Here is a 21,870-nt window from a genome sequence, read left to right as displayed (position 1 = left end):
TAAAAAAAAAAAACGTATGAAGGGTACTCCCTATGTTATGTTATGCTGTTTTGAATTACTATGTTATATCGACTAAAACAGTAAACAAAGACCATTTTCTGCGTGAAATTAAACCATTTTTCAATTTATTGAAGTTCAAAACAATTCAATTCATACAGCGTGACCAGCATGCAACGCAAAAATATACCGAGGTTAAAAATACTAAAGAAATGTTAGTACCAAAGTGCATTATGCGGTAATTTTGAGTGCCGAACATATGGCAACGCCGGCACAAATATACTAATTAAGTACGCGACTCGCGACCAGCACGTATTTGTTGTTCCTTTTTTATCCTCCTCCTCCCCTTCTCCCGTAACAAAAACAAAGACGCGTATTTTTTATTGTTGCCGTAAGTAAAAGTTGAACAAATAACTCCTTATACGAAACTGGAAACCTGAAAACATTGCTGTCTAGCTATAGGTGTGTGTGTGTGAAACGTGTGTGTGTGGCTGCGGGTGCCACTGCCAGCAAATTAAACGAAATGCGAGACTTTCATTCATAAGAAAACAACAAGAAAACAGTAAGAGGAAGGTGGTGAATGAAGAAGTGCTTGTGAAGTGTGAGGCAGGTGACGACGAAGAAGAAGAAGTGGAAGATGTGGAGTAGCATTCGTAATAATAACAACAACAAGCTCTATTTGGCCTTCGCCTATTGCCAGCTCCCTCACACAAACTTACACACGTTCAAATATCGCCCACATAACGGACCTACGCTTTGGTTTTTACTTCTCATTTATTTGCTGTTGTGTTTTTGTTTTTGTTTGGTGCAATTCTCCACTCATTTGCTGTATTATTTTCAGTGCTTGGCACGGCAAATAACCAAATAACCCAAGCTATTAATGCACACACATATATATGTATGGAGATCAAATGAGAGCAAGCGAGACGAGCAATGTCCACCCCCCATTTAAGCCCCTCTCCTACATCTTCGGCCCCCCCTCTCTCTCTCTCTCTCTCTCTCTCTCTGTCTCGGATGTGTTTAATGAGCGCAACAACTCAGTTTTGTTTTGTTTTCTGCACATTCCGCAGCTTTTTGCTTTTCCCCCGTTCATTACACTTATAGAACGGCAGTCAGCCCCCAGTTGTAAATTTAAATTTTAGTACTGCATATACCGAGTTATGGCCTATTGTTTATCTAAAAACGCCTCCTAAGACTTTCACACACTTATCGATAAGATAAAAATTGAAAGCAAATACAATGGCTCATATGCGAACATTTGTACATACATATGTATGTATGTATGTATGTCTCTGTTGCTCCCCCGTCACTTTTCTTAAACCCTACAGCAAGGGCCTAAAAAATAGCACAGGTGCAATTAATATGTTTATATTTTAAATATGGGATCTAGGCTCTCCACTTTATTATTATAAAAAAATATATATTAGTACTTTATTAATTACTTAAAATTTGAATACAATTTGTATATTATTTTATTAATATTATAGTTTGCAACCTCCGAATTTTATTTCATTATATATATATATTTTTTTTTAATTTAATTATATGTTTTCTATGTAATTTAATATTAGGGGTACTATTATTCTGACCCCCACTTTAGCTGCATACAAACAGCCGTTAATTGAGGCGCAAATATTTGTTGCTGTCTCATTGCGGGGCATCTCTCTCTCTCTTGCCATCTCTCTTTCTTTCGGCTGCCACCTGATTGAGGCTCCATGTGTTGCAGTACCACATGAGTGAAAGAGAGAGAGAGAGAGAGAGAGATAGCGCATGCCTGTATGAGTTAGTGGTAGGGCATTGTCTGCCCTTGACCAAGGCCTAAAAAACAAAAACAAGGCAAAACCGAAAACTAAAACCGAGATTACAAACAAAACACCCCATTGTTTAGTGCTTATAATGTATGTACCATATTACATACATTTGCAACGTTGGAAAGACAATATCTAACAAGGAAAGCCCGCCTTCCTGGTTAAATGCATATCTGCGTGCATGTGCATGTAAGGCTTCCACGTCAAACGTTCTCTGTCTCTCTCTCTTAGTCTTAGTTTCGCTTAGTTAATAATTAAAATATGTATATAATACTAACAAATGCAATATATTTTATAACCTAATTATTTCTCTTTTAAATTTCCAGCCAGGCAGGTTAAGCGGCTTCACCATGGAGCCCCCAGCGGCTGGTAATCTGCTGGAGATCATGGATCTTGCACGCACCCTACGCCAGGAGCAGCTCTTTATACAGCAGGAACAGGCTACCTTTGCTCAGCTGACCTCGGCCTTGGAGACGAATGCGGGGACCATTACCAAGGTAAATAGTTCATAATTTATTCGCTAATTAGTTGCTTATATTGAATATTTTATTCATTACCCAACAGTTGGCCTTTGTTTGTGCTCAGCAGCGACAGATCCTTAACGAAATGCTGCTAGCTCGCACGGATCAGGATCCTTTGCTATCCTGCAGAAGAGCAAGTGCTTACGACAGTGCCCAGTTTGTGGATGCCAAGCAGCTGCTGCCGTATGAAGTGAGTGTTCAAACAAACATATTCTAAATCAACTTTAATTAACTTTTAATGTATTTCAGCACGCCTTGGCCTATGAGGATTTGTTTAATTACCTGTACAACACACCATATTTGCTGGCCCTTTCCCTGGCCACTGCGGACCGGCTGTCCCTGTTATCCGCTAGTGCTCTTGGCCAAATTATCAACACAATTGCCACGGGCTTGTATGGCAATGCGATCAACACCAAGGATGTGGTGTTGCTTCTTAAACTGCTGCGGGAACTGATTGAAGTGCAGCTGCTGAATAGCGAGCAGCCTCGAAGATTGCTGAGAACGAATAGCAGCTCCTTTGCCCGCCTGTATCAGCGACTAGTGGAGAGTCTCTTTTCGGCCAGGATATTCCTAACAGCCGCTCTCCATGCGCCGCTAATGAGCGTTCTAAGTGAGCATGAAATCTGGCTAGATCTGGATCCCCACAAGTTGATGCAGACATTTACGCCGCGCGAACGTGAGAAACGTTTTGGCCCGGAAGGTGATGAGAACAAGGAGGAGTACCAGCGTAATGTTGCTCGATTTCATGCGGAAACTCTAGGCAAACTCCACTCACATGTCCAGGTATTTGTAAAGAGTCTACAGCAAAGTTGGGCCCTCTTTCCCAGCTCTTTGAGATGGCTCCTCCAAACGTTGAGTCAGCAATTGAGGCAATCGTTAACCCACGAGGAACAGGATATCCGCCATCTGCTCACAGATCTGGTGTTTACACACTTTATTTCTCCAGCGATTGCCAGTGCCGATCTCCTGGGCATCATCGATGTGAATGTAAGCGAAAGGATGCGGCATAATCTCAACCAGATAGTTCGCTTGCTTCAACGCCTGGCATTAAACGACGAGGACAGCGAACTGGTGCAGCTGATGGATCTTCTGATGCTGGGACAAACCGGTGAGGATGTGGTGGCCATATTACCGCAGCAAAGTGACTTTGAGCGCTCCCAGCTGGCCATTAATCAAAGGGAACTGGGACAGTTTGTGGAGTTCTTTCGGCTATTGATTTCCCGCGAGGAATACGATATATCTGCAGAGGAGAGGCAGCGACTACATAGGATTCTCAGCAGGATACCCAAGCAACCGCAGCAACAGCAACCGGAAGTTGTCCCGGAGATGTCCCGCGACAGTCCCGATAAAAGTAAGAAAGGCAGCAGCAGCAGCAACAACCTGATGAGGCTGGGCAAAGCCACCAAAAAGAAGCTGGCCAAGGGCATGAGCTTTAGCAGTAATCATAATACCGTGCAAGTGGAACCGCCTCTAACCAACGGCCAAGCCGTCACCGCCAGTGCCACAGCGACAGCGAATGGAGGAGGAGGTGGAGGAGGCAGCGGTGGCGCCGATCTCGAGCATAGCAACTCATCGCACAGTGGCAGCAATACCAGCCTGAGTTCCTGCGGTGCCACCATACCGATTCCAGCAGCTAATGAACCGCCCCTTGCCCTCGATGAGACGAGATCATCGGGCTCCGATCCTGTGCTGCTCTTCAGTCTCTATAATGCCGGTGCCAAATCCAAGCTAAAACCCCTCACCGAAGAAGAAGTCTTAAAGATGAACTGCATTGGGCAGGATGGTAGCAATCTCCTGCCAGCAGTGGTCACACACACGGCTCCCCTGGCGCCGTCATCGAACAACGATGATGTTAGCAGTCTGGAGGCAATGAGAAGGCCTCAGGATGATGCATCCATAGGAAATTCGGATAATCTAGAGGCAATCAGCGAGGCGGCCCATTCGGTGGCCAGTTCCCTGGACCTGGAGGAGCAACAGGAGCGAGATGTCCATGAGAATGAAGATAATCTATCCGATATGGTCTCGGCAAACGTTTCTGGCCGTGGAACACCAAATATCAGTGGCCGAGATACACCCTCCTCCCAGGTAACGGATGGCGGCGATGGCACTGGCGGTGATCATTTGGCCCATCATCATCATCACCATGGCGTCCACTCAAGAGCGGCAGCCAATAATCCTCAAATGCAAAAGATGCTACTCTCCAAGGCCCGATCCGATATCGATGATAAGTTCTGCAAGTTTGAACTGAAAAAGTTCGAAGGTGATGAGAATGTGAGCATCATTTCGGATACTTGGTCCACGGATGTCCTAGCCTCGGATTCGGAGAACACACTGGATGCCACTGGGAGTGAGCGTGGTGGCGCTGGTGATAGGGACAACAACAGGAACTTTTCCACACCACTGATACCATCCGCTGTTGTGCTGCCAGGTGATAATAACTTTGTGGTTGAAGCTCTGGCCAGAGCGGGAGCCGGAGTGGGAGTCGGTGGTGTAGTCGTCGTCGGTGGTGGCGCCGGTGGCCCCCAATTGGATGCCTCCGATCAGCGTTCGGAGAGCAATTGGAGCACCGATGTCTTGGCCAGTGATTCGGAGAAGTTGGCCGAAATAGATACCGATGACAATGTTTCCATAACGGCCAAATCGGATACAACAGCACCGCAGGCTGCCGTGCTCTTGGATGACGAGGATGAGGATGAGGATGAGCAGACACCCGGCAGCAGTGGCGATGGAGAGCCCCACGATCCGGATCCAGATCGGGGAAATGGCAGCGAACGGAGTCAAGAGGATTCGGCCTTCTTTGATGCCGTGAACTCATACGACGATGCCAATCTCTACATGGGCGCCTCATCCCTGGCCAGGAGTTCGGTGCGTACCAGTTACCATGTGATGGGTGGCGAGAGTAGCTTCCAGCAGCAGTACAAGTGCAGTGGAGCGGATTCCAGTGGCCGCAAGACCACACCCTTGATGGGCACATCATGCATGCGTCGCCAGACATCGGCGGAGAGTAGTATCAGCAATCAGAGCCTGAATCTGGAGGAACCACCGCCGCCGCCAATGGGCAAGCATCATCATCATCATCATCGGGATAGAGAACGAGAGCATCACCATCGAGAGCATCATCATCACTATCGGGAAAGGGAGAGAGAGCGAGAGAGGTCGGCTCTGAAGAAGAAAAAACACCAGCAGGAGAAGGAGAAAGAGAAGCATCGGGATCTTATCGATTTCAGTGATTGCAGTGAGGATAAAGAAGAGCTGGAGAGGAATAGAGAACTGGAGCAGCCGCCGGGACTGGTGCAGCAGCTCTTGGATATGTTCAATCAGGATGAACAGGCAGGAGGCGGAGGTGGAGCCTCGCCCAATGTCGAACATCGTCGCATTTCCATCGAGCAGCGTTCGGCCATTATTGATGGCAGAAGGAATGGCATCCTGGCGGGGAGTATGCGGCGTCACCAGAGCTTAAACTATGAGAACCATGAGATCATGCTTAATTCCATGTTGCCCAAAACCGATGATGACAAACAGGAGATGCTCCTCTGTGTGCAAACGCAGCAATTGCAGCTAGAGGAGAGAGCTGGAGGCTCCGTAGCAGATGTTGTCCTACGATCCGCTGAGGCGGAAGATGCAGCAGCTGGAGTTGGAGTTGGAGCCGCTGGCTTGAAGCCACCGAACAAGGCCACCGGAGCCATACCAAAGAGCATTAGCTTCGATGCCAGTGCGGATAAGGAGAAGCAGCCCTATCATCGGGACAGGGAAAGAGATCGGGAAAGGGACCGAGACAGGGAGCGGGAACGTGACCGGGAGAGGGAGAGAGAGAGGGATCGTGAGCGAGATCGGGATAGAGAGCATCATCCACACAGTGCTGGCATTTTCAACAAACTCAAGCAGGGCATCTTCAAGAATCGTCGTGGAACCAGCGCCAGTGCCAAGAATCAAAGCCACTCCAGCAACCCGGTCGCCTCCACATCCCCATCTTCGTCTGCTGCCACTGCCCAAGCGGATCATCGAAGCGTTAGCTTTGATCCCAATGCCGGATGCGTGAACCACCACTTTGGCAACCACTACTGTGATACAAGCGAGGACATCCTGGCCAAATACCGTCGCAAGGTGAGCAGCTCCAGTGAGGCCACCAACTCCGATTCCATGGGCAATAATAATGGACATGGCGTGCGTCTAGGAGGAAGCGCAGCAGCCGAATCATCTAGCGATCTGCACAAGCACATGAATGGTGGCATACATCTACCCGGCGTGGCCTTCGGCAGTGTGAAGCAGAAGCTTCGAACGGTATTATCCCGGACAGATCTGCATAGCGGTGACTTCCGGCAAACTTCCAGCTCTACCACGACCACAACAACGATGGCTACCCCATTGCAGATCTATCTGCAAATCCAGTTGGCGCAATGCATCAGCATGCAGCGGCTGCCGCAAATATCGCATGTGGCCGAGGCATTGCGCTGCTTGGCACAACTGGAGCGGCCGCAGCATGGTCAGCTGCTGTCGGAGTTGCAGCGTGATCTGGAGCGGCGACAGAGCTACCTGCAGTACCTGATGCGGCATCGACAACAACTCCTGCTCCGGACAGAGCAACTGGAACAGCTAGAGGCTCGTCTAAGCGGAGAGGCACGCAGCTGTCAACGTTGTTTGCTCCAGGCACTGGTGCGCATGTATCTGGCCTGGGCCCGGCAGCAGACGAAGCTGGAGGAGTTCCAAGCGGAATTCGCCCAACTACGAGCCAGCGATGAGCGGGTTGAGTTAACCGAGGAATTTGTGGACTCCCTGCTGCAGGAACTGCGCACTAGTGCAGATCTCCAGGACGACTGGCAGCTGGATGCGGCACGTGTGGCCATAGAACGAATGCTACTCGAGCAAATGTACGAGCAGGTCATGTTCCCCAACGAGGATGCGGATGTGTCGCGTGATGAGGTGCTTTCGGCTCACATTGGCAAGCTGCAGAGATTCGTACATCCGGCTCATCCATCGCTGTGCATTGCCCAGGAGTATTTGGGTGAGGCACCGTGGACATTTGCCCAACAGCAGCTTAGCCACATGGCTGCCTACAAGACGCCGCGTGAGAAGCTGCAATGCATCATCAAGTGAGTAGAAAAGAATTGCACCTTTGCATCAAAGACTTTACAATAAGATGAGTAACGCTATACCATCTTCTCGTGCTGTTTTGAGCCTTTTATAAAGTCTTTGCTAGCAACAAATTGGAGCTCTAGGTCTAGCTATGTACATATATCCTCTAATGGTGAATTATCTTCCTTTGCCAGCTGCATTTCGAGCATTATGAGCCTGCTGCGCATGTCCAGTGGTCGTGTGCCCGCTGCTGATGATCTTCTGCCCGTGCTTATCTATGTTGTAATAATGGTGAGTGTTCCCAGAAAACCCGTATCATCAAAAGCTAATATTTAATACTCTATTATCCAGGCCAATCCCCCCTATCTATTGTCCACGGTGGAGTACATTAGCTGTTTCCTCAGCAAGAAGCTTGTGGGTGAGGATGAGTTCTACTGGACACTCTTTGGATCTGTGGTGAAGTTTATCAAGACAATGGACTATCTTGATTAACAATGGTGATTTGTCAACGATTAATCCTCCAACGATATTTGTTTTGTAGTCATTAGGTGGATGTATTTATGTATTTTGTAGAATTGTTTACACTCCTTTTCCCTCCCCTAAAAAATCTTTGTCTGATATTTTCTTTTCTTGTACAAACAAAAAAAAACCTTGTGAAAACCCTTAAGCTAAGCTGATGAGACATAGAATCCAATTGATCAAAGCTATTAATAGCAATTAAATCGTGTTAAATCGAAAAAAGGGACAAACAACAAATGCCAAGAATGCTGAAGAGAGTTATATGTAGTTTTAGGAGAACATTTTTCCATGTTCATATGCTGTATGCTAAAAGGCCTCGCCTGATGGCTACCATAAACCCATCATGATGACATATAGTGAACGTAATTGTGTATTCTTATGTGTATATTACCAACAATAACTAGAGAGCATATTCTTCTATTTATATATATTTACATGCATGTTTATCATCGGTCTAGCCTCTGTCATAATAAGTATGTTTCGGATACACGAACTGCAACTTAATATTCCTTATTGTGTAACACAAAATAAACAAAATTAATATATCAAATACAAGTTTTTGAATTTTCAAGTTTTAATATGGTATATTTATCAGAAATGGTTGACTTTGATTGAAAATGGAGTAAAAGAAACCTTTCAAAAGTAATATATTTATCCGGATATCTGTATAATCAATGTTTGGGTTTTCCTTACTCACCAAATGAATAATGCAATACACACTTAAATAAAACCAACTTTCAAAACAAACTTTTACAGTACAGCTTTGTATATATTTTTCGTCAGGGCTTTCCCTTCTTGCCGTCCATTAATAATATTACAGTTTGACTTTTTTCGTTCGTTTTGGTTAGGTGTATAAGCAATTATAAATATTAAAAATTAAGCAAAGCGATCAATTAAAAGAAAATTAGACAACCAAGTAGTATGTACAACTAAAAAAAAACGTTTTACGTAATACTTTTCAGTGAGAGATAATATTGCACAATAGTTGCATTGCATTGCGGGTGATGACTTAAAGTGAAGCTAAACGCATTACTAGGCCTCAATAAATTACAAATTATATATTAATAAATAACAAATAAACAGTATATATAAGGTAAATGAGTAAAGCGTAACCGAAGATTAAAGTTAAGACTTCGTAAACTCGTCAATCGATTTGAATGTCTTGAGTACAAAGTGGGGGGGCCGCGTTGCTAAAAACCATTTAACTTTAGTAACTAACAAAGCGTGAATATATATAGTATATATAAATATATATCCTATAAATCGCATGTATAATTTAAATAGCTGAGTCTGAAGTCTGGGCTGAGCCTTCTTTGTCCAACTCGAAGGCCTGTGACTAAACATGTACAATGGGAACGAACATCTGCAGAAGCGTCTTAATTAAAAATTTGATCGATTTCGATTTCGGTTTTCGTTTAGGGTTTTGTGTTAGCTGCTCTAAGCCATTAACAGCTCCTCATGCAGCCCGTCGGCGTCCAGGGATTTGTTCGATTTGAACATAAAGTTGTTATCGCTGGACGAACCCTGTGACTTGGAGCTGGAGGTCATGTTGTACAGATCATCGAGATCCTGACTGCGACGATAACTGGTGGAAAATGAGATACATATTGTTAGGATATCAATAATTCAATGATAAATTCGATATATTTGATATATTCAACTGTAAGATTTTCGGTCACAGTTATATATCTCATCAAATATCTCGATATATATCTCTAATATATGAAAAACTCACGTGCTGAGTGGCCTGCTATAGGTGGACATGGCCGGGCTGGCCGGATTATTGTTACTATTGTTGCTATTGCTGTCATTGTCGGCATTGTCATTATTATATAGATCGTTGCAATTGTCCAAATACTCGGATCGTAGGTACGTGTCCAGATCGTTATCGCATTCATCCTCCTGATCGGCATAGTCCTGCTCATTATCCTGATCCTGCTGCGACTCCACCATGCACAGCCATTGCGAATTGTGATTGCGGAACTTTTCCAGCTGCAAATAATAGTCAATATTAATATCGATCTTACTCTGATAACTGACTACAAAACCCACCTTGATCCGCTTGGCCCACTCACTGTCGCTGATGGCAATTATATCCAGGCAATAGTCACACACCTTGCGAATCTCCTCGTTCTTATCATGCATAAGATCAATGAGATACGCCGGCGACTCGGTCTCCTTGATCATGTACTCCCTGGTGCTCTCATGCCGCAGTATCTGCTGGAACACAAAGATTATTTGCAGCACAATCTCGTCGTCCTCCTGCTTGGCTTTCAGCAGTTCAATCAGTGAGATGACCACCTTGGCTCGGCAGAAGAGCAGAGCGCATAGTTCATCGCAGGCACAGGTTCCCAGATAGACAATGGTATCCAGGACGAGATCATCCAGTCGAGAGCACGGCACCAAGAGCTGTCGTATCCAGGGTATTAGCTGGAAGTTCTGTAGGATTTGCGAGTAATCCAAATCGGTGAGGGCCAAATTCCCCAATATGCCAAGACATTCCACAATAAAAGCCTCATCATCGCAAATGGTCAGAATGCGAGCCAGATCGCCCACATAGTCGATGAACTGTGGCTGCAGGGACTCGTGCTGCGAGAGATTCCTTAGCAACTTCATCAACAAAGCATCCTGGTACTTGAAAGCACGATCCATTAGGCTATGCAGACGCTGTCCCTCAACCATAATCTGGGCATTCCTTCGGTTCAGCGACAGATTAATGCACAGGGCAATGAGATCTAGATCGACTTTGACATTAAGGTTTAGTATGATGGCATCGGTGGCCATTTGAACGCATTCCGTTTGCGTGAACATGCCCTTCACCTTGTCGTCCAGGCTCATGTGGTAGAGTATCTTGACGGCGATGCCATGATGCTTCTCATCGTTGATGAACATCACCAGCATGGGCAGATAGCCGGCAGCTATCATTTTGCGACGCAATCCACCGTCAAAGGAGAGATTGAAGACCAGCTTCAGGGTGACCTGCACCAGATCCGTATGCGTGCTCTGGAACAATCGTGGCAACTTGGCCACAATATTTAAGGCGCCCATCTCGTCCTTGTTATCCCCAACAATCGATAGCTTTTTGAGGAAAGTGCTCACTAGCATCAGCAGGTCAATATTCTGGCGATCCAGCGCCTTAACCAGCATCTTTACAATATGCTTTCGACGCATCTTCTCCTCCAGCTTCACATTCTCGGCCATGTTCAGCAGCAGGTAGAAGGCCACACGCAGCAGTTGCTCTTGCTTCTTGGCAAAGATCTTTAGCTGCTTGTTCAGCCGATCAATCTCCTCCTTTTTCACCTTGGGATCGTTCCTGTCCAGTGATTCGTTGCTCTGGCTCTGGGCTGCTGCCTTGAATTCAGCGGGAACAGCGGCGGGAGCTGCGACGGGCGAATCGACAGCGCCGGCACACAAAGCCTCATGGTAACTGCTATTTAGGATCTGGCTCTTGATCAGCGACGACGACATAGAGCCATGGAAACTGCTCCAGTTGCCCGATTTGGGACGCTGCTTCAGTTCTGGAATGCGACGACGTGGTGGTTCCATCTGGCAATGAAATAAACTTACTATTAAAGTTTAATTATTAGAAAGAGTTTGGTTAAGCTACCTCCTTGGGCTTCTCCTCATTCATAATGTCGAGGAAATCATCAGTGCTGCGATTCAACTTCTCCTTGCTGGCCTTTGCCGAGTGAGGAGTGGAACAGCCATTCGGTTGCTTGCGCACATCCAACTCATTCCGCATGGTCTCATAGCGACGAAGCTCATAGTCAATTACATCCATGCAAAGAGATCCAATCTGAGATAGAACAATATAAAATGATATAAAATATATATAAATCAGATGATAAGCCTCTCTCCTGACCTTGTATTGCACAATCAGTGGATGGAACTTGGTGTAGGTGGAGAAGCAGAAGAAGATGTAGATGATGTTGGTGGAGAGATCCAGAGATTTGCGCCAGTCTTCGCGCAAGACACGCGACAAGGCGCTAAGGCAGGCCTCTAAAAGTACAATACATTCGTAAGTTCTTCAATTCGATATTTAATCAATAACAAAATCGAACCATTCTTTTCCAGTTCCTCAAGATTATCCGGATTGCGTGCCATTTGTAGGATCATGGCTGATCCTCGAATGCGTTCGCCCAGCTCCTCGTACAATAGCTCCACATACTCATCGATATTGTTGATGGACACATCTGCTGTGGGCTGTGCAGCAGTGCTCAGTGCACTGGAGCCACCACCATTTGTGGCCACGGCCACTGATCCACCGCCTGTGCCGCTGCTACCACCGGTGCTGCTCGTCATGGCCGCCACGCTGCTGTGCGATCTGGCCGAGGATCGTGTATGTGAATTGTGCAACGCTGCCGATCTCCGGCTGTGCGTGTTGTTATCCGGAATATCTGTAAAAGAAAATTATATAATTAGTTAGCTTTCCAACATAGAGATTACTGGTATATATTTACCATTACTGGCATTATCCTTGCGATTCTTTAGGTAAAAGATAATCTGTTCGACGTCATTAAGCTGGGACTTGTGAATGAGATCGCATTTCTCCACCACCTCGCGTGCCAGAGCCGCTGGATCCGTTTTGGCATTCAGCGATCGAAGTCGAATAATTTTCTGACAGTGCTAATAGAAGAAAAATAGGTATTTGTAATTATATTAATTGATAAATATTTAAGGCAGGCAGTTTATTTGCTTTAATATACCTACAAAATAATATGAATACTGTCTCATCTATAAAGGTTTTAATTAATGAACATAACTATTTCCCCCATATTTGCAAAGTGCTTGACTGCATCATAATTATTTTTATTATTTTATCAAGATCATTTTTTTAAATCAGGAAATAGTTTGCTGATATCAAATTCTGCAATCTTCTATAATAATTTAACGCTTGACAAGATTTCAGGTAAATAGATAAACGTCTTGAGTTACTATTTATTTATTTTTGGTCATGAACAATTAACGAAAGGCAACCGAAATAGGCAAGAAAACGTGAATTGAGGTTATTTACCCGACCCGCCAACCTTTTTTGGGTATAGTTATTCGTTTGTCCGATTACTCATTTACCAGCTACTTGCTCCACCACTCGATACTTGAGCGCCGACCCGTCATCGACCCCGTTTACGTTATCGATTGGCCCCCGCTCAATGTCATACTTTGCCCCCACCTCAACCCTTAACCCTACACAGAGAAAATAACCTAAATATAGGTGTTTCTGTATTGAAATTTCATAGGTTTATATTACTTTTAAATTTTATTAAGTGTAATTTAATAGATAATAAGGTTCTTTCATTATTTTTGACCCTATAAACTTTAAATATACTTGATTAGCAACAATAACAACAATCGATCTAGTCAAGTATGTTAGAAAAATGGATCTCTATTTTGTATATATCATTAAAATAGTCATAAATTCAAAAGAAGTGTAATTTTTTTAAGTTTAAATGCAATACAACTTTTTAAAGGTAAATTCTATGACCAATTCTGATTCATTTCCAATTCGATTTTCTCAACTGCAAGGGTATAAAAACATCTGCTTCCCTAAGTTTGCTTCATTTCTTGTTTAAAGTATTACCCCCACCATATAGGCACCAATCTATTTTCTCTCAGTGTATAACTTAATCAAATTTACATGATTGCAACTATTTACGTACCTTCTTCTCCTCGATCATGGGATTGTTGGGCTCCCCAAAGACTGTTGCCTCCAATTGGTAGTTGACAATCAGCGCCTTGTCCGTGGGATGGGGCTCAATGGATCCACCTTTCCACCTCCTGTTTTGTTGTTGTTATTTATCCGTTTTTACATGTTTTTGTTTGGAGAGAAATTGTTGTTGGATCAATCATAAATTATGCGGGTCAATGCGTAATGAGGTAATAATGTCCTCCTCGTCTCTCTCTCTCTCTTCTCTCTTCTCTCGGTGCAAGTTGTTATTTTTGGTGTTCTTCTCGCACACACACACACACACATAAACAAAAAACACACAGACGGGGTAACAAAAGGTTGCGGCAAGTGGAAAATCAATAACAACAACACGGGAGTGCGAGCGAGAGAGGGAGACAGGGCAAGGTGAGTGGGTTTTAGTGTATCTTTCTGGTTTCTTTTTTTTTTGCTATTTCTTTTGTTCTGCCACTTGTACATACACCCACACACATAATCACTGGGCACTGTATACATACGCACTTTTTAATAAACTTGGCGTCATCATTTGTTTGCATTGTTGAAGAATCTGCCTTTGTTGTTGTTGCTGTTGCTGATGTTGGTACTTGCGAGGTGGACGACGGTGGGCTTATAACGGTAACGGCGGCACCCGCACTAACGACACTTTTCTGCAGCAGCAATTGCCTTTGTTGGGCCCTCTTTTGCTCCCACAAGTCGCCGGCAATCGCATTTATTATGTAATAGACGTAGTGGATCACAATTGGCAGCAGCACCAAGCCCGAGATTATTTGAAAAATTAACAAAACAAATTGCATGCGACACGACGAGTTGGTTGTTGAAAAAAAATTTGCGATTGTTTTTTTGGATTTTTTGGTTTTTCGTTTTTTGGTCACTCTGAAATTCAGCAGCTGTTGTTTAGCATTTTACATCATACGCGACTGTAAGACAATTTTACACGTTTACAGATAAATGGCGTCGAATTCTCACTTTTGAAGTCGAATTTTCACTTTTGGGGTCGAAATCTCATGTAGAAAGTAGAATTTCCATGAAGAATGTAAAAAATCATTAACAGACCTGTTCTCTTTAACAGAATTCTGTACTGTTGATAATTTTAATATTCCTGTCTTGTTCACTCTGAATACCGAAGCTGTTATTTAACATTTTAGAACTTACTCGTCTTTGTAAGTAGTAAAATTCATTAACAGACCTGCTCTTATTAACAGAAAATATTTTTGTTCAATGTGCAATGTCCGATCTTTTGAATTTTCTATGTCATTAATGTTTTTTTGACCATCGATGTTTCTGTGCCGTCACCATCAAAGGAGTTTTGTATAAATTGGTGCTAAGCTTCGCTGACTAAAGGCTTTTTTAAGGCTGCCAGACCGCTTGTTGCGTTTAAGTGCAGTTGCCAGACTTGGTTTGTTAAACCAACAGAATTTCAAATTTGAAAACGAAAAGGGAACTCTCATTCTAATGCATGTATGATATTATGTATAAATAATAAACCATTTATTTAGTTTTAGCTAACTAGTTCCACTTTATTATGTTTGTAGAGTAAATTAGGCATCGTTCTGACCTACTAAATCTTCTTTGCCCCTTTTTATCTACACAAAGACTTGGTACATATTTGCTTTAAGCATGGATGCTCATATCATTGCTCTCCCTGTGGCATAGCACATCAATATTTACATATGTAGACTCATTATCTCTCAACCGAAACATAATCCGGCCGAAGTGCAAATTGCTGCACGGGAATTATGTGGAGTGTTGGATATGTGTTTTTGATGCAGTCACTGCCTGCCGCAGCTGGCTTAAATCAATCCCAGACTTTCCCATTATTGTTATATATTTTTTTTTTCGTGTTGTTCGGAGGCGGCATTAATATCATTGGGCACCCGAGGGACCAGCCACATGTGCAGTTGGGACAAATGTCAGCAAAGGCAGTTTTTCACATTTTCAGCGATTTTCCACCCCCCACCCTCGGGGAACGTGGCTGTTGTGATAGATGTAACACGTAGCTGTAACTGGATAAAGGACGCAGGACGAAGGATGAATGGGGTTGCATTAATCGCCGCACGATGAGCACGCTCGCTGATGGCTGTTGCAGATGATAATGGCAATACAACTGACTGCACAATGAGCTGACCATATGCGCACATAGACAATAATATACGACGGCCTACATATTACCCTTACCAGGACACCACACCACCCATCCAGCCCCGCCCCCTTGGGAGGCAAGTGCATCTGACATTGGGTGAAAAAAGACTGTAAACGGCAGCAGTAGGCCTCGACAGTCAATGGACAAACGTAGCACATTTAATGAACATGCTGACATGAGTTATTGCTCGTTTGTTCATTTGTTCTCCTTTTTATTATTTTTGGCAGATACCCTTAGAAACGCGTACATGTTATTTTTGGTAAGCTTCGAATATCCCGTTCTAAAAAATCGGTAAAAATGATCAGGGGTTTGAAATTAATTTAAAATCATGCTCCCTTGGTTATAATCTAAGCTTTCCACCCTCGTAGTTAAAGTCCCTGATAGCTATCTAACCGATAAAGTTAAGTCCCAGATAAAATTGTCGTAAAAGCACATCAGTTTTCTACCCTTATCTAATTTAACCAAACAATAAAGACCTACAGAGATACAGAATCGAGTTGGAAAGAGCATCCAGAACAGTTATAAGGACTTCCTTTATCCTTCTCCTACAATCTAGATGTTTATTTACCGAACCGAAAAAGACGACTTGAATTATTCTTAACAGATAGTTTATCTACAGTGTATCACAAATTTCGGCTATTTACTATTATAATTTTACTTTCTTTTATTTATTTATTTTTTGACACCGAAAAAAATGGCAAATCAAATGCACAGCTGTTGGTGGCTTTTTCACTTGGCGATCCACACGGCTCCACCGAATGCAAATTATATTTCGCATTAACTTTGATGGAGATGAATACCGGATTCCGGGCCACAGACACAGAAACATGCAAAAAAAAGAAAAAAACCAACACCCCAATATCAGATCAGACATCGGGAGATCTCTGGGGGGAAATGGGTATTACTATGTAGTTATGTACATAAATACATATATGTAAATATGTACACTCACAAAAATATTGCTTTAAAATATTAGAATAATCAACAGATATAGTAATCTAGCTGTTACAATATTTATAGTTCAGATAAATTCAAGAAGGGTTCAAAACCGATTTGCTAGTTTGCTTTTTCGGTTCAAAGGAAACAGAACTCTTATATTTAATGGACATCGTTGAATCGTTGCAATTAAAGTTCAATCATTTTTACTAGTGTATTTATTTGCACCCCAAAATGCAACCCCCAACCCCTAGCCACGAGACAAAGTGCCAAGTCAGACAGATGCAGACGTATCTCATTTACCATTCCGTACTTTGTGCTCATCTTTATTTCTTGGCAAGTCGTGTGCAATTCATTAAGGCGAAATCTGCTCGAATGCGAATAATGCAAATTGCTCTATTTTCATTCACAACGACTGGTATTTTTTGGGGCGTGGAGTCGGGGGGGTGGGGGAGGGGGTCTATACACGGATGCTGCATGTGTCCGAGCTGCAAGTTGCAACAATCTGCCAGAGTCGACGACAAATTTATTTTTGTGTGGAGCATGGGGGGGGGGGTAATGGGCATCAATGAAAATGCTGTTCAAGCAGTTGTCTCCCAGGCATTTTGCACTAAAAGTTCAAAAATTCCATTAATTATACCCAGGCAAAGAGTTCGGCTTCTTTTTATTCTCTTCCTCCCCCCCCCCCCCACCATTCCGTTTGGCTTCGCTGCTAATTTTTCAAGAATTTGAAATTTCTTAATGGCCCCTCGCTTGGCCAGCGATTTCTGCTAGAGGAATAGTAGCGTGGGGAGGGGGATGGGGGGGTTTGTTACCAAAGGCATTTTCCGAGTTGAGGCCAAATGTAGCCTGTTTGTCTGAGACACCAAAGTCAAACCCCTGCTCCCTGGATTTGCCTGAGCACTTGGAAAAATTAAGGTAATAATTATAATTAATAAATATAATAAGAAAAATATAAAAGAATTATTAATTCTATGAAAATTCGAATGGAATATGTAGTTAAACTAGTCTTCTTTCCATATAAATAACAACCCAGATCGGGCCACTATATTTTATAGCTGACAGAGAAAGAATTGAAACAATTTTATACAAGATTAAAACAACTTTTTTGTAGTCATTTTTTAGGTTATTAAGTATTAGTATTTAAATTTTATAACAAATAGGATCATATAGATAAAGATATAAAGCTTATAGAGTAGTAAGTATATTATAAAAATTATTAATTTTGTTATTTATCATATTTAAAAATTGCAAACTTCAAGAGTCTCAAGCTTAACCCTCTTTCTAGTTAGTTTTAATTAAATTAAAATCAATAATTATGCTCCCATAGTTGTTTTCCGGTGTATATAGGCTTACCCTTATCGCTATTTACTCCCCCATTCCTCTCCCAGGGCCGGATGTGCTCATTGTGCTTCATTTTCATTTCTACTTACATGTCAGCCGGCTCCCTTTTACCCGCTCTCATCTTCCATCTCCCATCTCTCAGCTTCCAGCTCCCGGCTCTCTGCTCTTTACTCTCTGCTCCCCCTCCCCGCTCATTAATGCTCCCGCCGGAAGCGCCCATCTGCTGCCGGACTTTGAATTGCTGGGCAAAGAGAGTGGACAGAGGAAACCAAAGGGAGGAGGAGGAGGAGGAGGGTAAAGAGACCACTGGAAGATGGTCAAAGAAGAAGCTATGGAAAAGTTTTCCCGGTTGTGATTTTAAAAATGCGTTACGCAGTGCGTAAATCAAAACTCGAACTGGAAACTAAAGCAAGTGCAATGCGGGATTGTTTGTAGTTTGTTTTTAACACTGGAAGAAATAAGTGGTATTATTTAAGAGTAATTTATAAATAAAGCAATTTTTCTTCTCAAAGATCAGTTTCTTAACGAACCAACCCCCTTTTAACTCAATCTGCATAACGGGTTATTCTTGAAATTATGCATAATGTATCGGTAAATCCTCTCAAACTCCTGAATAGTTTCAAATTATTAGGAGAAACTTTGTTAAACCAAAAAAAAGAGAGAGAGACACATCAGTCTGGGAACCACTGCAGTGACTTGCCTAACATGATGACCCGTTGCTGAGTAGTTCTCTCTCTCTCTCGCGATCACCGTTATGTTGTTGCGGCCAACTTAACGGCCTTTTTGCGCCATCCCCTAGCTCCCTCCCTCGTCACCTCCCGACCTCCCTTGGCTCCCAGGCCGTTTTCTCGCTCTCACTCTGCCTCCCTCTTTATATTTATTGGATGGCCGCCACACGCAACAACAAAGTCAATTGCGGCAGCCGCAAAATGAAAATGGAAATTCAAAGAGCGGCGGAATGAAATGGAAATGGCATAGGGGTGGTGGGAAAAAAGCCAGAAAGGGGAGGCCAGGGGGCTGCCGGAGGCGAAGGAGGAGGAGGAGGGTTAAAGTAAACGAGAGAGAGTTGTATGTACAAAAAAGTTGAGCACTGCAAATGGCTCGCCATGGGCGCATAAATTGTGAAGCCACCTTGTCTATTTTCTATATTCCCAAAGTAGGGTATTCATGACTTTGGTGTGGAGTTTGGCATCGAACCTATTACTCTTTTTTACACTTAAAACCCTTTTGTTTTTGTAAAACCGCAGCTTTTTTACTCCTTTTTACAATTAGTCATAACTTAAAGGGCATATGGACTTCGTCTTTGCTTCATGTTTGTTGCTATTGCCGCTGTCGGTCTTTTGCTGCTTTCTTTGCGGGCATTTCTTTTCTGCCTTTTTTCGTCTCTTTTATATATATTTTTTTTTTGGCAATTTCCAACATGCAACATGTTGCAATGGAGTCATTAGCCGAGAACCCCGAAATTCAAACTTTTCCTGGACACCGCTCCCGAAAAAATGAGGAAACAAATATTTTGTTTTTCGTTTTGCATCCACATTCTGTTCCACTTCCCTCTCCACTTTACTTTTTGCCTAAACAGTTGAGACTCCTTAAATCGAAATAAATTCTTTAAATTAATAGTAGTTTAAGATTTAATTAATAGTCTTTATTATTGTAAAACAAATACATATATATAAAAATAAATAAAAGTATTTTCCAAGTCCCAAATTAATGAATTTCAATTCAAATTATATGACTCCTTGCGTTGCAAACTTCTTAAAAAATGTATAGTGCAGCTTAACAATATTGTTTTTATTATATTGGTATTAATTTTCATTAAAAATTAGCATGTTCGATCTTTGGAAGAAGCACTGTATTATGTATGCTAGTTTATTCCTTTTTTTCCGCGCTCTTTTCTCTAGCTTTATTAACGTTTTCGGTTGGTGTTCGGGGAGGAAGGGGTTCTGATATTGTTTGCTGGCAGCGCAGTCTGTAATATTTTTGCCGCATAAAAGTCAAAATATGCAAATAAACTTGGAGCTTTCATGGGTGAGAGGGGAGGCTGAAGAAAGGGAGCGAAGGGCAAAGGATGAAAGGGGCTTGAGAGAGAGAGAGAGAGACACACAGAGAAAGAGGAAGGGAAAATGGGCAACGGGTGCCTTTCGGATGGAGCGGCTAATACGGGAAAACAGACATAGGAAAAGACTAAAACAATGGACAAAGAGGAGGCAGGAGAAGGAGAAGGAGCAGGAGCAAGAGCCAGAGATGAAGAGCTGCGAGAGTGGAGAGAAGCGGGCAGCATGGCTTAAATAATAAATGTAGTACACGCTTTGAAAGAATTTACTATACTTTGGCAAATGGAGGTTATAAAAACCTCCTCACACACACACATGCATGCATGGAATATAAATAAACAATGCCCCTACATATAAGGACGCTCGGGCATCAGGAGGGGGTTAATGGCAGCGGCATTTCCATATTGTTGCTATAATCAGCGGCCGCTTTGATTCATCTGCATGTCCGCAGTGGAGGGAGAGAGAGTCTGAGAGGGAGAGGCAGAGCAAGGCAGATTACCGTTTGGTTTCAGCTTTCCGCCCTGGCCACCCCATTATCATCAAAGAGCTAGCTAGCGAACCTAACCCGGAGCTAACTCAAACCCAAACCCAAATCCAATCCTGTGAGACACCGACCAAACCCAAGGCAACCCCGGTGCAACCTTAACCCCCAACACCACAACCTCGGGCAGGGGGCACGGCAGGACAGGGCAACTCCACACAACCCCAACCCCAACCCCAAGCACAAGACATTGGCGGGCCCAGCAGACTCACAGACTCCATCGCTTGCAACTTGCAACTTGGAGCATGCAACTCCTACCTCCGACGTGTTCGCTGCTCGGGTTCGATGCTGCTCTCAGCTTCAAGGACCAAGGCTGCAAAAAAAGGCTAGAACAAAAGGAATACAGAGCAGTGCTGACATTATTGTGGGTTTCAAGCCAAGAAAAATGTTAACTTTCATATGCAATTTGTCAAGAACTGAAAAAGAACTTGATGGCTTTGCTTACAAAAATAAACACCTTATATTCAATTTTATACAAATTTTTAAATGCATATCGATTATTTTGCGTTTTCTGGATAAATTAGTGGGAATAGAAATACATAAAATGTCAAAAAATTAAATTATACATATATGTACATTTCTTAAATTTTATTTAAATATTAATCAAAGGTAAAGTAAATGTTTATAAAAGAAAAGAAAAGGGAAGAAAGAAGAAAAGAAATACAAAAAATTTCAAAAAGTGAAATTATACATACATGTAATTTTGTTAAAATTTATTTAAACATTATTTAAAGGTAAATAAAATATTTATAAAATAAAAGAAAAGAGAAGAAAGGAGAAAAGAAATACATAGAATTAAAAAAAAAATGAAATTATACAAATATGCACACTTCTTAAAATTTATTTAAATATTATTTAAAGGTAAAGTAAATTAAGATGTGTATGTAAGAAACTAGATTAATATCAGTTATAACCAGTTGTCTCGATATGCTAATTATAAGTATATAAATTATAATAATTATGATATTATATAATAATTATTAATACTGCAAATAAAATATCTGGTTAAAATATGATACCAAGGAAGGATTCTAATTATAACAAGAATTTATACATAATATATTGAATTTAAGTCACTAGGACTAGCAGAATTAATTTTTAGATAAATCTGGATAATCTGCCATTTCCACTCCTGTCTATCAGATCATATAAGTTTAGGCAGTGTATGTAACGATGAGAAGGAAGCATTCAATATATATAATAGTGAAAGCTAATATTATGCTATTAAACTCCTCGCAAATAACATTATAATTG

The 21,870-nt window shown here is 42.5% G+C and overlaps 2 protein-coding genes across 4 annotated transcripts; one reads left to right on the top strand and one right to left on the bottom strand.

The window, feature by feature from the left end:
* The first annotated feature begins 225 nt into the window (after nt 1-225).
* Gapvd1 (GTPase activating protein and VPS9 domains 1) lies at nt 226-8,468 on the top strand. Of its 3 annotated transcripts, none has more exons than XM_020946454.2 (6): nt 226-388; nt 2,132-2,302; nt 2,370-2,516; nt 2,576-7,416; nt 7,594-7,690; nt 7,751-8,468. In XM_020946454.2, the coding sequence occupies exons 2-6, from the start codon at nt 2,156-2,158 to the stop codon at nt 7,889-7,891; spliced, it is 5,373 nt and encodes a 1,790-aa protein (XP_020802113.2). In that variant the 5' UTR covers nt 226-388; nt 2,132-2,155; the 3' UTR covers nt 7,892-8,468. The 3 variants fall into 3 exon arrangements, with proteins under 3 accessions (XP_020802113.2, XP_086695233.1, XP_086695232.1); XM_086839107.1 differs by having other exon boundaries at nt 264-388; nt 2,136-2,302; XM_086839106.1 differs by lacking the exon at nt 226-388 and adding an exon at nt 1,633-1,994.
* Nucleotides 8,469-8,666: 198 nt separating this feature from the next.
* Kap3 (kinesin associated protein 3) lies at nt 8,667-14,898 on the bottom strand. Its single transcript, XM_020946456.2, has 9 exons — nt 14,103-14,898; nt 13,576-13,693; nt 12,379-12,544; nt 11,980-12,315; nt 11,781-11,917; nt 11,526-11,714; nt 9,971-11,464; nt 9,654-9,910; nt 8,667-9,503 (listed from the first exon to the last, which is right to left on the bottom strand). The coding sequence occupies exons 1-9, from the start codon at nt 14,393-14,395 to the stop codon at nt 9,356-9,358; spliced, it is 3,138 nt and encodes a 1,045-aa protein (XP_020802115.2). The 5' UTR covers nt 14,396-14,898; the 3' UTR covers nt 8,667-9,355.
* Nucleotides 14,899-21,870: the final 6,972 nt, after the last annotated feature.

Source organism: Drosophila serrata, unplaced genomic scaffold, assembly GCF_035046125.1.
Source record: "Drosophila serrata isolate PLE 108 unplaced genomic scaffold, ASM3504612v1 contig_362, whole genome shotgun sequence".
NCBI lineage: Eukaryota > Metazoa > Arthropoda > Insecta > Diptera > Drosophilidae > Drosophila > Drosophila serrata.
The sequence above is the reverse complement of the archived record's forward strand: the minus strand, read 5'-3'. Positions and strand labels throughout refer to the sequence as shown.

Excerpts from the sequence above, each read along its gene's own strand:
- Gapvd1 (XM_086839106.1), top strand. The coding sequence starts at position 1,971 with ATGCATATCTGCGTGCATGTGCAT. Across the intron at positions 1,995-2,131 it reads ATATCTGCGTGCATGTGCAT|CCAGGCAGGTTAAGCGGCTT; the intron begins GTAAGGCTTCCA and ends TTAAATTTCCAG. Across the intron at positions 7,691-7,750 it reads TTATCTATGTTGTAATAATG|GCCAATCCCCCCTATCTATT; the intron begins GTGAGTGTTCCC and ends TCTATTATCCAG.
- Kap3 (XM_020946456.2), bottom strand. The coding sequence starts at position 14,395 with ATGCAATTTGTTTTGTTAATTTTTCAAATAATCTCGGGCTTGGTGCTG. Across the intron at positions 12,316-12,378 it reads CAAGGATAATGCCAGTAATG|ATATTCCGGATAACAACACG; the intron begins GTAAATATATAC and ends TTTCTTTTACAG. Across the intron at positions 9,504-9,653 it reads TATAGCAGGCCACTCAGCAC|TTATCGTCGCAGTCAGGATC; the intron begins GTGAGTTTTTCA and ends ATTTTCCACCAG.